General features: G+C 32.2%; 2 protein-coding genes across 2 annotated transcripts; one reads left to right on the top strand and one right to left on the bottom strand.

Moving 5' to 3' along the window:
- Positions 1 to 289: 289 nt before the first annotated feature.
- On the top strand, positions 290 to 2,914 carry LOC133667832 (uncharacterized). The gene is made up of 5 exons (XM_062087507.1): positions 290 to 434; positions 571 to 732; positions 812 to 863; positions 1,526 to 1,592; positions 2,614 to 2,914. The coding sequence occupies exons 2-5, from the start codon at positions 574 to 576 to the stop codon at positions 2,702 to 2,704; spliced, it is 369 nt and encodes a 122-aa protein (XP_061943491.1). The 5' UTR covers positions 290 to 434; positions 571 to 573; the 3' UTR covers positions 2,705 to 2,914.
- Positions 2,915 to 14,804: 11,890 nt separating this feature from the next.
- On the bottom strand, positions 14,805 to 15,765 carry LOC133668678 (exopolygalacturonase-like; the record flags this gene model as incomplete). Its single annotated transcript, XM_062088632.1, has 2 exons — positions 14,805 to 15,029; positions 15,274 to 15,765. Coding segments are annotated over 2 exons (717 nt in total), but the record flags the coding sequence as incomplete, so codon positions are not given.
- Positions 15,766 to 16,241: the final 476 nt, after the last annotated feature.

The following is a 16,241-nucleotide window of genomic DNA, read 5'->3' as shown; positions in this document are numbered from 1 at the left end:
TGATTGAATTGTTGATGATTCATTAGAAGGTTTTTATTTGATTTTATATTAATAACTTGATTGGTTTTGCAGTTCCTCATTTAATTTAGTTAGGTTTTAAGCTTTAATTTTAATAAAATAAATGTTTTTTACTTGAAAATATATTAAAATAATATTTTTTATTTTTTAAAATTAATTTTTAACATAAGAAAATGATGAAAAATAAAAAAAAATTAATTTTAAAAAAAATCAAAAACTTTCTAAAGCACTTTGAATACAAAAACAAACACATTAAAAAGTAAACACACCAAAACGACACCGTTGATGGCTTGAGGAGATCGCATTTTCTAGTCGAGGACTCGAGGCATAGAGTCTCTTGAAACTTGAAAGAGGATCGAGACATAAAGTAAACGCAGATAGCGTAGATCGGTGTGGTTAGGGTTTCTTTTCCAAAGGTAAGGCTTCGGCTTCTCCTGATCTATTATTAATCTTTTTGGATCTACTACTAATTATAGATTAGTCCATACACAATCTTGTTTCTAATCTCATCTAATGATTTTTTTTTTGTGTGTGATAATTATGAATGCAAAGAGCATGGCGTCAGGAGCAGGAAGCTCAATGCTATATTCTTTTCTTCTATTCACAGTAATTCTTTCACTTCAAGAGATGTATCGCTCTAAATTGGCCTCCACCGAGTTATTTACCATCCTTGGTGGATTCATCAGCTCTCTCTTGTTTCTTGTCCTCCTCACTGTGAGTTTTTTTACTATATTTTTATCATGATCCGTTTGGGTGTTATGAATTTATTTATTTATTTATTACTGTTTTGCAGTTAATTGGGAATTTTCAGGAAACATGTGGCATGAAGACTGGGTGGGGTGCTGGTGAGTGCACCTTGTCTGTCTCTATGATTTCGCTTGCTTTCTTCTTTAATTTATCTCCCTCTTTCCAGAAAGAGGAGCTGAGGAGGGGCTTGGGTGAATGGATATAATACTTTTTATATATATAGCGTTTGCTTGGGTAAAGATATTTCTGAGCTGATATTCCTAAGCTGCCTATCACAAGTTTTACTCTTTCAAATCTGTGGATCAGTTCATACATGATATCAGCTGATTTGTCATTGGTACATATCACTGTTGTTGATAACTTGCATTTTTTCCCCTTTTATTTTGGCTGACTCCGTGTGGATCCTAACCTGTTCCTTTCAATATATATCTAATGACTAAGAGTCGATGAAGTTAATCTATCGATTAATAGCACGTAGTCCGTCTCATTTTTGGCTTGGTTTGAGGTAAGGAAGAAGGCACGAGGCTGTTGATCTGAGCCTCAATAAATTATATGTACATGATTCTGATTGTGCAGTTCTCTTCTCAGTAGCATGCTACTCGCCTCCATAAGGCGCAGTGAGGTTGATGTTGCCATATAGGGATCAGTATCCATGTCATCGATAGCCTTATTATTTTGTCCCTTTTGTTTTCAATCACCTTTGCTTTTTATAAAGGTCATGAATATATCTACCGCTAATGTTTTTGTTTTTCTTTTGTAGTCATCTTAGCTGAAGCTGTTGCTCTAATTGCTGCTGGCACCGTGCATCGTGTTTGCATCACTACATGGTAAGGTTAAGATGTAAATATAATTTTACTTTTCACTATATGTTTTTTCACAATACATGCTTGAGAGAAAAATACTCAAAATCTATCAGCCATTATTTTGTTTAACCACCCATTGGACTACCGTTGTGTTAGGCATCAATTGCGCCATGAAGTATCCTATATAAGGATTCGGTGAAACAAAGCAAGCTTGCTAGTTTAAAGTGCCTGTGCATTTATCATTGAGTATTTTTAGGAATAATTTGCTTTGTTGATGAGAAAATTGTGTGAAACTTTCTTGTGGGCTGATTTACAAGTAGGCTTGTAACAGAGTTGGCATAATTAGTTGAACCACAGTGAACTGCAATTTTTTCTTCTTTCAAGCTGTTTTTCAGATAAAGGACTGGAAAATTTGATCATGCAAGGCATGCAACTATTGGCACAACCTGAACTGGCCTGGTAGTGTATCTTGTGGGCATGAATAACCTTTCAAGGAAATTTGAGGGTGTTTATCTTTTGGATTGAGAGCATCCTGTAATGTCATAAGTTTGTTCCACACAATATAGGAACATAGACTAGAAACATCAATGAAGTCATTGCAAAGAAAGCAAAGTCATCACTATATTGAAAGAAGCAAGAGGCAGTAATGATTAGATGAACCATATTGAAAGAAGTGGAGACAATAATGATTATATGAACCATAGTCATATTAATGACTAGAAATGGTTTTAATTCAGATGCATTGAAAGTTAATATGTTCTTGATTCCTAAATGCAATGACAATATATGGTTAAGAATTCATGAATATGTAATTTCATCTGTAGGATTTAAGGTAGGTTATGTGCCATAAAACATGAATTGCAAGGCTGAATGGGTTGAATTCTAAATAACTACAGCAGATCTGGTAAGAATTATGCTGGTGCTGAGTGATGAAAATATGAAATTAATTGTGGATTACATTTAATCAATATGATTAATGGCAAACTATCATTAAATGTCTTGCAAATGTGTGCTAATGGCTGTACTCAACTTGTATTTGATGCAGTTTCTTGTTCTCTGCTGGTCTACTGTATGAGGTCAACAAGCTTTCTGGGCTGACACTTTCTAAAAGTGATTCCAAAACAAGAAGGTACTGAGGGCATGTCACAGTTTAGTAACGTATTGATATGTTGTTCCGAAGCTCTCTTATTTTGTCAGCTCAAGTCTTTGTGAGATGTATCAGGATTTCATCAACTTTTCAAACTATGAAAATAGGTCACCTGTAGGGTGCCAACGTATGTGAAGGAACATCTCTCTGTGGTTTCTTCGAGGGAAAAGATAGTAGAATTTTGTTCTGAGATTTTCAATCCTGCTCCTTCCCCTCATGTTTGTTTTTTGGTTAAAAAAAAAAATTTTCCTTTTCTGTTCTCACTGATTATCAAACTGCCCATTAGCAGAGTTCTAGCTCAAGTTCTCGACAGGAAAAATCATTAAAGGAGCTCATTGCGTTTGCGTTTGCGTGTTTACGAAATTCAGATATGAACTCGTCTGGGCTGGATGGCTAGTTGTTTGGATTTAGAGTCAGGACCTTATAGGTCAAACTAGCTAACTTCCCGGCGTTATATTGCGGGTGTCTTGGCTGGATGGCTAGTTCTTTGGATTTATAGTCATGACCTCATAGGTCAAACTAGCTAACTTTATTTTATTGTTAATGTATTTTCTAGCACCATGAAAAATTGAATATAAAATAAATAAAAATTTATATGCTTCAATAAATGTAAAAAAACGTTATTTTATCTAGACATATCATTATAATTGTTATTATTCTTAAAAAGGTGTTGATTGAAAGAGCACGTGGAGTCATTTGGTTATTATATTATAAATTTTAAGGTTTTTGTTTGTTTTTGTGTTATAAAAGTAATTTTAAAAAAATTTAAATTATTTTTAGATTAATATATTTTTTTATATTTTTACATCATTTTGATATTAAAAATAAAAAAATATTATTTTAATATATTTTTAAATAAAAAATATTTTAAAAAGTGGTTCACACTTTTAAAAAGTTGAGAGATTATTTTTTCATATATTAAAATAGAAGTTAGTTGTGTTTTTCTTTTCTTTTTTCCTTTAACATAAACACGAAGTTGCTACCTTCATCCATTTAGTGCTAAAATGTAACTAAGGCACACGAACTTCATATATATATATATATATATATATATATATATATTCTCAAATAGATTCTTCTCATATATAATTACTTCCGAACAATATTACGCAATCAATTATAATAGTTAAAGCACCTTACACTTGAGCAATGTGGGACAAATACTCTTTTTGTTTTTTTAAAGAACATAAACATACGTGTCATGAATGATAGAAACAATATATTGTGCGTGCACCAACTTTATTACTGTATTGTATACCTCTACAATTTCTTGTTTTATAATGAGTATTAGGCTTGTTTGTTTCATATAAAGTAATTTTATAAAAATTATTTTTAAAATTTTTCTATGCTTGTTTGTTATTAGAAAAGTTGATAAACAAAAAACACTTTTTAGTCAAAGAAAAATTTGATTTGATTTCTAGAAATGTTTTTGTTTTATTTTGGATGAAAAACACTTTACAAAAATTGTGAAAGTTTTAAAATATCATGTTATTTGCTGATTATATCAAATTTGGTCCCCAAACTTTTGATTCCTATATATTTTGCTTTGAATTTTTTTTTCAATTTCATCCCTTAAAATTTGATTTAAGTTGATTTTTATATCAACTTTGATTCTTATTTTTATGATTGTTATTTGCTTTTCTCTTATCATTTTTTAATTGAATTTTTTATCTATTAGATTTGGTTTTCACTTTTTTTTATTGTTATTTATTTTATTTGAAATAATTTATAAAATTGTAAATTTTCCTTAATTTCATCATCTTTAAACTTTTTTATTTGTTAGTTTGATCTCTATTATTTTGAGTGTTATTTATTTTATTTTAGATAATTTATAAAATTATAAATTTTTCTTAATTTAATCATCTTTAAACTTTTTTATTTGATATTTTATTCCCATTCAACTTTTTAATTTGTAAGATTTATTCCGTATTAGTTTAATAAACTTGAAAAAAATATTAAAAATTTATTTTCCAGCTCATTTTCCATAACATACCCAAACATTGAAAAATATTTTCCAACTTATTTTCCATGATACTACCAAACATGAAAAAATAATTCACTTTCCAAGAATTTATTTTTCAAGGAAATCACTTTCCAAAAGAAAACTACTTTCCAGCAAATAAACATGATCTTAGTTAATAATGTGTTTACAAGTGTATGTTAGGGTTATGATTATCCCTTTTTCCCAAATCAATTAAAGAAGCATCAGTAATGAAGTAATAATAAATTTTCTGATCATGAAAAAATAATTAGAAGTTTTTTTTTTCCTTTTTGATTGAACTATCTAAGCAATTGGTTACATATAAAGATGAGATTACATTATTTACAATAGGACTCCTAATGAAAAGCTTGGCTCATGAACATTATAGAAGATGAACCAAAATGAACAAGTCATCAAATATGGGTGATGTGGTAGAGATTTTGTGAAAAACACATTTAGATCCTTCATTTTTAAAAATAATACGATTTATACAATTTTGGTCATTTTAAATTTTAAAAACTCACTTTTGAAACAAAAAATATTTGTATTATTTTTTATGTAACAGTCCGACTGTACGACTTGCTCAATGTTAAAAGATCTCAACATATCCTCTTTATTTGAGGGTAATTTTTTTTCACCAAAAATTCGGCAGAGTTTCGTTTGTATTTAGGACATCCCAAATTACCGACTACTATCAATTTACTCAATCGACCCATTGTCACAAGGTCCCATAATTCCAGACCTTTCATCAAACATCATAATTTAACACCTCATACAATCCATACAATATATATATATATATATATATATATATATATATATATATATATATATATATATATCCTACGAGTAAGTTCAATATGAACATAGTCTACATATCACATCATAAAATTTAAAAGAAAAGAAATACTAACATGTAAAGAAAGCATTTACAATATAATAACTGTTCTTAAACATTTTAAAAGGGTTAATTACAAGATAACTAAAATACTACATTCTAAGCTGAACTTTTATAAAAATACATCAAGGTTTACACAAAAGTATACTATATAAATGCGATAATTCCCTTTTGTTTAAGTTAAATATTTACATAAGCTTGACAAAGTAGAGTCCTAAACTAATGATCTCCCTGGATATTTGATGAACCTGATACATAAATAAACATACCATTATGTTGATAAAGAATATATATATATATATATATGCTCATGTAATGTATACAAATGAAGTATTAATTTTCTATTGGATCCATAAGAATTCTACTAGATAACTTATATATATATATATATATAAATGTTGCTTGTAAATCTTTTAACCTAATTAACACTCATTTGCATATTCTTAATTTGGATATTCTTATTTACTTGCGTGAACTGGGTGACCTTGCAAAGTCTAATCTTGAAATTCATCTCCCGGCAATCCTATTACGGATGCCATTAGCCGAAGCAAGTCTTGTAAATCATCTCCCGGCAATCCTATCACGGATCCTATTAGCCGAAGCTAATCTTGTAAATACGCTAGGCTTTATTTACTTTGAACACGATATTTATTATAATTACATTCACTAGAAGAATTTTAAATTGTATAAGTGCAAATAGAAGGGAAAATCACGCGCTTGCTTCGCCTGTTTCGAGACCTCCGCTAACAGAAGATCCAATCCTGGTTGCTCCTTCTGAATCACAAGGAAGTTTTTGGTTATGATTCCTTCAAGCTGATATTATAGGGAATCTATATTCATCCATTACTCATATGTTACTTTCTATGCATGTTCATTTCCTCATAATAACATACATACATATATCATGTATATTTTCAGAGTTAGTATCTTAATGTGCAAGTGTTCGTATGACTCAATTCTTTTATATTCTTATATATAATATTCACGTGAAAGTCTACTGTTACCGTTTAATTTTGAACTGTTACTGTCTACACATTGAACTGTTATTGTCAAATCGTTACTGTCTAACTTTGAACTGTTACTGTCTGGACATTTGAACTGTTACTGTCTACACATTGAACTGTTACTGTCTAACTTTGAACTGTTAATGTCTACACATTGAACTGTTACTGTCTAGATATTTGAACTGTTACTGTCTAACTTTGAATTGTTACTGTCTATATATTTGAACTATTACTGTTTGAACACTTATCAGATTTTTAACTATATCTAAAGTTCTAAAACTCCATTTTAAGTGAGATTAATCTCGTTAGAAAGTTAAGACATGAGACTACTAGTTATCTGAAGGAAGGAGAACCCAGTTCTGCTTCCAAGATAGTCAAAATTGCTCATCAACTAGTTAGTCCTATTGCCCTACATAATCAGTCACGACTTAGTCTCGGTTGGTAACCCATAACTAGAGTTCTACATCTCTAAATTAAGCAAGACTAGTTTTCTTGGTTAGCTAACATTCAAATCTACAATTTCTATGAAGGAATCCGATCCTAATTCCCTCATCCTCCTACCTGAAATCTCATAGAAAGTCAGGAGACAAGTCTGTCCAGATTCGTCTCCCCCTCCCCTTCACATAATACTTTCATAAATTATATACCACACACATGAATTAACTTAATCTTAATAATATGTACTTTTTCCCCAATTCATGTCTAAGAACCCTAACCTATGATTCAATATCAAGGCATCAATTCATTATCGAATTTAAAATGAATTTTTAAGATCATGTTTAGAACACCTTACTTGGTATGAATTAAGATTTTGATCTTCAACCGATTGAAGATTTTTAACTCCCTCCTTTCTTTTCTTCTTGTTCAATTTCTTGGTAATCCCTTGCTCTCAAGTGTTTATCCCATCTATAAACCCATAATCTTGGATTGGTTTTTGAAATTTTAGTGTTTCTTTCTTGATTTCGCAAGAATGGGTATAAAACTCCCTATTTTCTCTCCTTATGGTTCTTGCAGATTTTTGGTGAGGAGAGAGTACTTATACTCTATATTTTTTCTTATTTGCATTTAGGCCCCCTTTTCCTTTAAGTATATTATTCTCTTCAATTAAATACAACCCTCAATAGTACCGGGTTTATTATAATGTCTCGAATTATTTCACCTGGAAATTTATATTCAAAAATTTCTGAATTCATGTTTTTATTTAACCATATGCATGAATTTCTTCACTTTTATTTATTTATTTTTCTCGTGGTTTACATTTTAGACCCTAGTTAAAAAAAGAAAAGAGAGAGGGCTTGCTCTTTTCTTGGTGTCCACGGGTTCTATATGGTGAGAGAGGTTTGAATATAAATTTCCAAGTGAAATAATTTTACCAAAAATTGAAGAGACAATGCAAATTTAAGGTTAAATTACATGATTATTGGACAAATCTGCATAAAAATTAAGTCCAAGGATATAATTAGATTTTTAATAAGCCAATTTGACTTAATCATGGGCCAAATTAAAGTTTAATTATGTTTAATAAATAATTTAGGTCCAATTGAAGGATTTAATTAGGTGCAAGGATGTAATTATATTTTAAATGGGTTAAATTAATTTTATCAGGGGCACAATTGGTGAAAAATTAAGTTGAGAGTCTAATTTGGGTTTAATTAAGAAGATTGGAATTTTAGGAGACCAAATTTAATTTTTACAAAGTCAATTGGTTCAAATTAGGGGTCAAATTGCAAGAAAATCAAAGTTTTGGAGTCAATTAAGGGCTAAATTGAAGAAATTTACAGCCAAGGATCATTTTGGAAAAGACGCTGAACTCTAGGGATCCAATTGGCTGAAATCAGGGGTGAAATTGAAGAGATTTGAAGGTTTAATGGCCAATTAAAGGTTACATTGAAAAAGTCTGAAACCAAGGACCAAAATGAAAAAGACACTGAAATTTAGGACTTAAATTGAAGTTTATCAGGGGGAAAATTGAACAAAATTGAAATTTTGAAGTCAATCAGCGATGTAATTGAGAAAATAATAAATCAAAGGACTATAATGAATTTTACCAAAACGACGCCGTTTTGGGGTTGACTATTCATCTTCTTCTTCAGCTTTTCACCAAAAAACTACTCGAGTGGCCTCTTTTTCAAGGCGTTCAATGTTTCATCTCTCAATCAAATTGAACAAAACTTATATGTAAACGATGACCTGACATCTGATCACACCCTAGTGTGGTCCGTTCTGGCCGATTGACACCATGATGGCTGTGGCACTACCCCAAAGTGACCAACCCGACTAGTCCTTTCCTATAATAAATCTGACAGCCTATGATATCCATTTTGAATCAATGATTGAGATTCTTCCAGGTCGAATTAAGGGCCAAGATTTGGCACCATATGAGACAAAGTGTCCCTCTTCTACCCCCTATAAATAAAGATGGATTTCATGGCATGAGAGAGGAGAAATTAGAAGCCAAAGTTTGAAAAAGAAAATCAGCCCTTTCCCTTGTTTTCATTTTTTCTTCCCCCCGCCACCTCTTCTTCCACCTCGCCTTCGCTGCTAGCATTGCCACCAACCACGCTCCAGTCTACCCTGCAACACCAGGAACAACTCTAGCAATTGTTTGCCTCCAAGCAGCGTCTCCTCTTCCTCTTGTTTCCCCCCTCCCCGATTTGGTCAGTGCATGATTTTTTATGCAATGAGTAAATAATTGCATGGTTACTGGGTCGGGCTAGCAACCATGCGGGCCTGGGCTGGGTCCAGCCCGACCCAAAAAAAGGAGGCTGGACCCAGCCTAGAAGGCTGGCTGGGCTGGGTACAGCTCGACCAAAATAAAGAGGGTCAGGTCTGTTCGGCCACCAGTCGACTCAACCAGACTCGACTAGGTTCAGCCCAGCTCATATATTTAATAATAATAATAATAATAATAATATATTATGAAAAGAAAATTTCAAATTTTATTTAAAAGTCCTTAAAAAAAGTTGTGGTTTTCTTGTATGTCTTTCTATCAATTTTGTATAATATCGAGTTGTATATTTACACTGTAAGATACAAATTCGGTATTAAAATGACCAGTTTTCTTCGAAATGCTTCTAAAATGGTTTTCAAAAAAATTAAAAAAAATCTCAAAAAATTTGAAATTAATTTCCTCTTTTAAAAAACAAAGAAACAAAAACAAAAAAAGATTTTGTTTTCATGCATAGGATCAAATCTTAAAAGTTTTACAAAACATATTTTCATAAAAAAATTCACATTTTCTCATGTTTTGAAATGTAAAATGGATATCATAACTAATTTATGATTATCCGGTAGAGTTTAACCAAAATATCAAAAAACCCTTCATAAATCATTATGTTCATTTTACATTAAGGTTTAGATGTAGACTTTAATATTTGAGGGTGTAAAACTTCACAGTAGAGTATACCCTTGATTATTACTTAAAAGTGCATTATCATTAAGGCTTTATATCATCATATTGCACTAAAGTATCATTAAATTCCCTAACTAAAGCATGTTTTATAATAACAAGTCTGATAATATAATATATCTTTAATTTATGGTAAATGCTTGTTTTGAATGCAGGTGTGTCTCACAATTCAAAGGATTGATTGATGTGATTAACTATTTAAATTAAGAAGACAAAGAAAAGGCTAAGAGAAGAGATGCTGGTTCAAACTGGAACACTATTCGGTTATTGGATCATAACTAGAGTTGTAGACCTTGGATTTAGGTCTGCTTTATATGGATGGAAAGCTAAGATATAAACCTAAAACTTTCATGGGAGTCCAAGAATCAATTCTGCCATTTTCAAGTTCAAATCATAGCAACAACGAAGAAGTCAGAATTTGTCCTGCAGCTCAGACACTATTCGGTGTTTAGCTTATATCTTAAGTTCTAGAAGTCCAAATGAGCTCTGTTTTTTTTGTTGGAAAGTTGAGAAAATTACCCACAACTTTCATAATACAATGGGCTCTAATTCTGATGTTAGTAATGATGTTTTGGCCAGCCAACAATATCAATAACCAGCAACCAACAATGTCAATAACCAGTAGTCAAATCAATGGTTGGCCACCAACTAAATAGTTTGTCAATCAATCAATAGTTTCAAATTTTAGCCTATAAAAGGAGGCATTTGCCATGTATTTAGTCATCTTGGTTTTCAGATCAAGATCATGTTCTTGCTTTCTTTCTTTATATTTTTGTAATGCTTAAGTTTTGCTTTCATTAATCTCTTGTTTATGCTTTTCATCATAACTATGTTCTTATCTAGTTTATTTATATTCTTCTTCTTCATTATGTTTAGCTAAGTTAATTATGTCAAGGTGAAAAGGTTTTATTAATGGTGTTAAAACATGTATAATATAAACTCAACATGGACTTCAATGTTTATATCCAAGAAAGTTTGCTGTTAACATGTCTTATCTTTTTATCTTACTAATTATTAATACTTTGCTTGTTAAATGGTTAACTAGATTTGTGTTGTATAATACTTGGTACATCAAATGTTTGATCCTTCATAGTCTTCGGACGACATCATTGTTATGCGAGGAACTTGATTTGTTGTTAACATAAGTTAGCAACATGAATGCCTGATGATATTTATAAGTATCGTGTTACTTAGATAAGATGATTAATATGATCATGTTAATAATTTATAATGAGATAATAACGATAAATCATCCGATTAGAAACTCCTTTGTGTGTGGTTTCCAGTTGAGTAATAAAAAGAGTTTATACTTTAATTATTTCTAATACTATTAGTGGATCCTCTAACCTTGACAACTGTTTTATCATTGTTTAATCCTTGCATCAATATTATTACATCTCAAAGTTCTCTTCAACATTAATATCATTTTCATCATCATCATCATCATCATCATCATCATGATTATTATTATTATTATTATTATTATTATTATTATTATTATTATTATTTATAATTTATATAGTTTACCTCCCTATGGTTTGACCCCGGTCTTGCTGGGTTATTTATTACTTCGACACTCCTGCACTTGGGATAAGACATTAACTCTTTGATCGTATCAACCCTCAGCTATTAAAGATACAAAGAAATAATTACGATGCTAAAATTTAACTCTTAGAATGGTTAGGATTCAACCTAACAAGGTAAAAACATCTTCATGAAAAGAGATTTGCCTTGGACTTTAAAAAAAGACCAATGAATAGAAACTTGACCTAGAAAAACAATCAAATAACAATGCAACTTACTTTAAGTAGGATGCACTGAGGGTGATGCGTCTTCTCGTTGCACAACCAGTCCCTTACCCGAACTCTCTCTGACCGTTAAGTTTCCTAGTAACCTTAATACTAGGTGGCGACTCCTAAATCTAAATCATAATTTTATAATTAAATCCAAAACCCTTTTCCTTCTAACATTTAGGTTGATGGATTGGTTTGCACGTGTTTCAAGGGTGTTAATGAGGTTTAATTTGGGTTGAAATAACTTAAAACTTAAGTTTTTAGGGCGAAAAAACATTACTCTGTTTTTTTGGCAACCACAATGGTGGCCGAAATCTTATTAAGCTGATTTATGCTTTCAAATTTTCACAAGCTTATAAAAGATCCTATTGGCAAGCTTTCAGATAAGTTTACTTAAGTCTAATTGACGAGCCTAATTAAGCCAACTTATAAGCCTTAGGGTAGCGCATGTGTGGCTGTTCGGTTGTCAGGAAAGAACCCTATGTATGTCCTTTGACCTTCTATAATGTTGACATTGTGGTGATAAGAGAATATTTTCTTGACATGACATTTTTCAACTTTAAAACTGAAAGCATTGATGTGTTGTTATTAGGAAAGGGTTTACTCCATAGATGCTTCTCTTTTTTATTCACTTTCATCGCCGATCGAGAAAGGAGCACAATTGAACACAAAATTGGAATTGCCATGCCCTTAAAAACAATTGCCCCAATCCACCATTCCCGAGGTAGTATAATTCGGATTAGAGATGTCAATATCATGATGGAGTCTTGAGCCATTTGATTGAAAATTGCAAAAAAGATGGTATCTGTCACGTAGTCACTCAACCGTCATCACCTTGTCTAGCAGCTTGCAAAATGCTGATAAAGCATAGATGAATGAGCATTGCATTATGCTTCAATATGTTTTTCATGTGTATGGGATTGCATCACATACTTTTAATAAATTGTGCTTTGTTATTTATCTCATGATTGTCTTGAAATAAAAAAAAAAATATCTTTCAAAAAATATTTTAACAAAATAATTTTTTTTTGATCAAACTATGAAATTTAAAATAATCAATCTGGAAAGATTAAAAGTGTTTTAACTATACAAATGACTTGATATTTGTTAAAATAACATAACAAATAATATAGAGTAACTAAATTATTTTGAGATCATATACGAAATTAAACCATATATCATCCAGCTAAGCTTTAACAATTAATATAATATATCTATTGAAATGGAGTGGGTGTAATAGTTATTTATTTTATTTTATTTTATTTTAGTGCATGTAGTTTTAGTTTTTCTATTTAAATATCTATGATTTATTAATTGAGTGTAGATTTTCCAAGTCAAGAAATATCCGTAGTGTAAGTAATTCAATTAAACAACATTTAATTATTCAAAGTTAGGAAATGTCTGTTTCATGTCATATTTGACCAAGTTAAATAATATTTTTTAAAAATATTTTAAAAAAATTTAATTATTCAAATTAAAAAAATAAGAGTAAAAGGAAATTTGTACAAAAAAAAAGGTATGAACCATAAGTAATAAATTAAAAAAAAAGGAAAAAACTTGTAGGGTTGCTATATGATCTATACTTTTTTTGCTTTTTTTGATACATAAGATTGAAGATCATGTATTTCTTCGACCATATAATGCTTATAAGTTAGACTAATGCTTATAAGTTAGACTATCGCTCTACTTCTTGTGTGTACTTTTTATGTGTTTGTCTTCTGATTATATTTACATCTCCTATCATTTCTGCTTTTATGAACATTCCTTTTCATTTCTTGAGTCTGATCATGTTTCTGCCACAACCAACTCTAACCCATAGTTGGCCCTTATCTCCCACCTTCCAACTTCTTACCTTAACATACTTCCCATCATACAACCCACCTCAAACAACAACACTCCCCACACACACACCTCGATCTCTTTACCACTATTTGCAACTATATCTTTTAATCATTTTACAGGTTTAGGTTCTACTGCTCCAAACATCAAACCATATAATTCTCCTCTTTCTGTTGCGCCCCTAGCTTTCTCGTTAGGCCCTGTCTCTCCTTCACGGGTCTGTCAGTTTATGCATGCTCCTACTAAGAGTCATCGGGCTGCTGTAAAATGTATACTATGCTACTTGAAAGGTACATCTTCCTTCGGTTTTCACCTTACTCTTGGCTCCTCGTTATCAGTTCATGGTTTTACTGATGTTGATTGGGCAGGGAGCATCGATGATCGGAAGTCTACGGGTGGCTATATTGTCTTTCTCGGCAATACTCTCATTTCATGGAAATCTGGCAAGCAATGCACTGTTGCTCGCTCCTCGACTGAAGTAGAATATAAGGCATTAACTGATGGTACTGCTGAGGTTCTTTGATTTTGTTATCTTCTAAAAGATTTATTTTTTTTCTCCCAATTCTGTTACCAACATTTGGTGCGACAATGTGGGTGCTATGTATGTCTGCTAAACCTATCTTTTATGCACGTACAAAACATGTTGAGGTTGATTATCACATTGTTCGTGATAGAGTGGCTAAAAAGGAGATATATATTCGCTTTATATCCTCCGAAGATCAATTAGTTGATGTTCTTACTAAGTCGCTTCCCCACACTGCTTTTGCTTATTTGAGGTCCAAGCTTCATGTGGTCAACCCACCTTCAGCTTGAAGGGGTGTATTATGAGATGTGTTGTAATATAGGAAATATTGTACTTTCATTGTATATATTTATCACGCGTAGTGCGCTATACAGTAACCATTATATGTTACCCTAGTCATATATATATATATATAGAAGAGATGACTCCTGATTATGTAAGCCCTTTAATCAATAATAAGTTGTGCTTCAACTATATATATAAATTTAAATTGTAAAAGTAACCCAGCGATCTTGTATAGAAAATTAAAATAATAAAACTTTATTCATCTGTTTAAACAAAATTACAAGATGGGACTCCTCCATCTAAAAACGAGCCTACGAATGAAGAAACCAAAAGAAGTTCAGATGGAAGTCCTCATCTTCAACATCCAGATGCGCTCATTATCCCAGAAATTATGGGCTTAACGTTAGAGCATTGGGATTTTGCAGGGCCTCCTGGTCCTCTATATGCAATGTTAATGTTAGCAAGCTTCACCTTCTGACATGGGAAGCCACTACTGCAAGCAATCCGAACAACAACCGGAGTTGCAGAAGTTCCCCTTATGCTCTTAAAACTAACATCACTGATCTTCACTTTTGATGGAGCCTGCAAAAGAAAAAAAGAAGAAGATTAAGACCCCAAAAGACCTCTAGTAATCTCCCTGGCTGGAAGGAACATAAAAAAATTAATATGCATGTGTTTGCAATCTTCAGAATTGCATTATTGATCTAGCATGATGTAAAAAAGATTTTGATAAATGGTGGAGTGTTCGAGCCACGAATTGGGTAAAATATTGTCACAGTAATTTAATATTGTGAAAATATTCTTTTGGTAACAGAAAAAGCAATACCTTTAGACTGCATTGGTTCCATGGGCAATACCCTTGATCTATGATTACAGGGTTTTGGACATTGTTCATGACAATATCCTCAAAATGCATGTTAGATGCGACACCACCGTATAAAGCTGGCCAAGATTTTATTCTAACGCCATTTGTAGTATCTGAGATGGTGCAATTCTTGACAAATATTCCAGAAACAGGTTTCTCATCGGGGTATTTCCCTAAACTTCCAACACTGATGCCATGGCCAGGTCCACATGTTACTCCTGTGATATGTAATTCTTCGGTGCCATCTCCCACGGAGATACAATCATCGCCTGTGCTAATTTTTGAATCGATAATGTAGATCCCAGTAGATCGGCCGATGTGGATTCCATCGGTGTTTACACTCTCACCAGGTGCTCTCACGGTAAAATGCTGGAAGGTGAGGTTTTTGCACCCCAAGACGTTAACATGAAAGTTCTTGCTATCTAGTGTAGTTATATCTCGGACTAATGCATTGTGTTGGAATATTTCCAATTATATGGTTGCCATTGTCAAAGAAGATGGCTGCCATTGTCAAAGAATGAGGCTACAATGGTGGGTTGTTGGTGGCAACCAACAACCATTGTCTAATGTCAAAGTTTGGTAAGTTTGGCAGCCACTATTGTTGATAAAAGAGCAAGAGGAGCTGCCATGAATGCCTATAAATAGAGGCATACATTAGAGAGAAAAATGAGAAAGTGAGAGAGGGAAAGTAGAGCCAAAGATGTGAGAAATGTAGGAGAGGGTGAGCTGCCAAGGCAGCCAGCAGTAGCTGCCATTGCAGCACTGAAAAGAGAGAAATAGAGTGAGGTTGAGAGTTGCCAAAGAGGGGATGATTCCTCCTCCTCTATTGTTGTAAATCTTGTACTCTCCCTATATAATGCAATGGCTTCTCCCGTGGATGTAGGCGGTTTGCTGAACCACGTTAAATATTGTGTCACAGTGTGCTTCCC

Source organism: Populus nigra, chromosome 11 (genome assembly GCF_951802175.1).
Source record: "Populus nigra chromosome 11, ddPopNigr1.1, whole genome shotgun sequence".
In the NCBI taxonomy this organism is placed as follows: Eukaryota; Viridiplantae; Streptophyta; class Magnoliopsida; order Malpighiales; family Salicaceae; genus Populus; species Populus nigra.
The sequence above is the reverse complement of the archived record's forward strand: the minus strand, read 5'-3'. Positions and strand labels throughout refer to the sequence as shown.

Excerpts from the sequence above, each read along its gene's own strand:
- LOC133667832 (XM_062087507.1), top strand. The coding sequence starts at position 574 with ATGGCGTCAGGAGCAGGAAGCTCAATGCTATATTCTTTTCTTCTATTC. Across the intron at positions 864-1,525 it reads GAAGACTGGGTGGGGTGCTG|TCATCTTAGCTGAAGCTGTT; the intron begins GTGAGTGCACCT and ends TTTCTTTTGTAG. Across the intron at positions 1,593-2,613 it reads CGTGTTTGCATCACTACATG|TTTCTTGTTCTCTGCTGGTC; the intron begins GTAAGGTTAAGA and ends TATTTGATGCAG.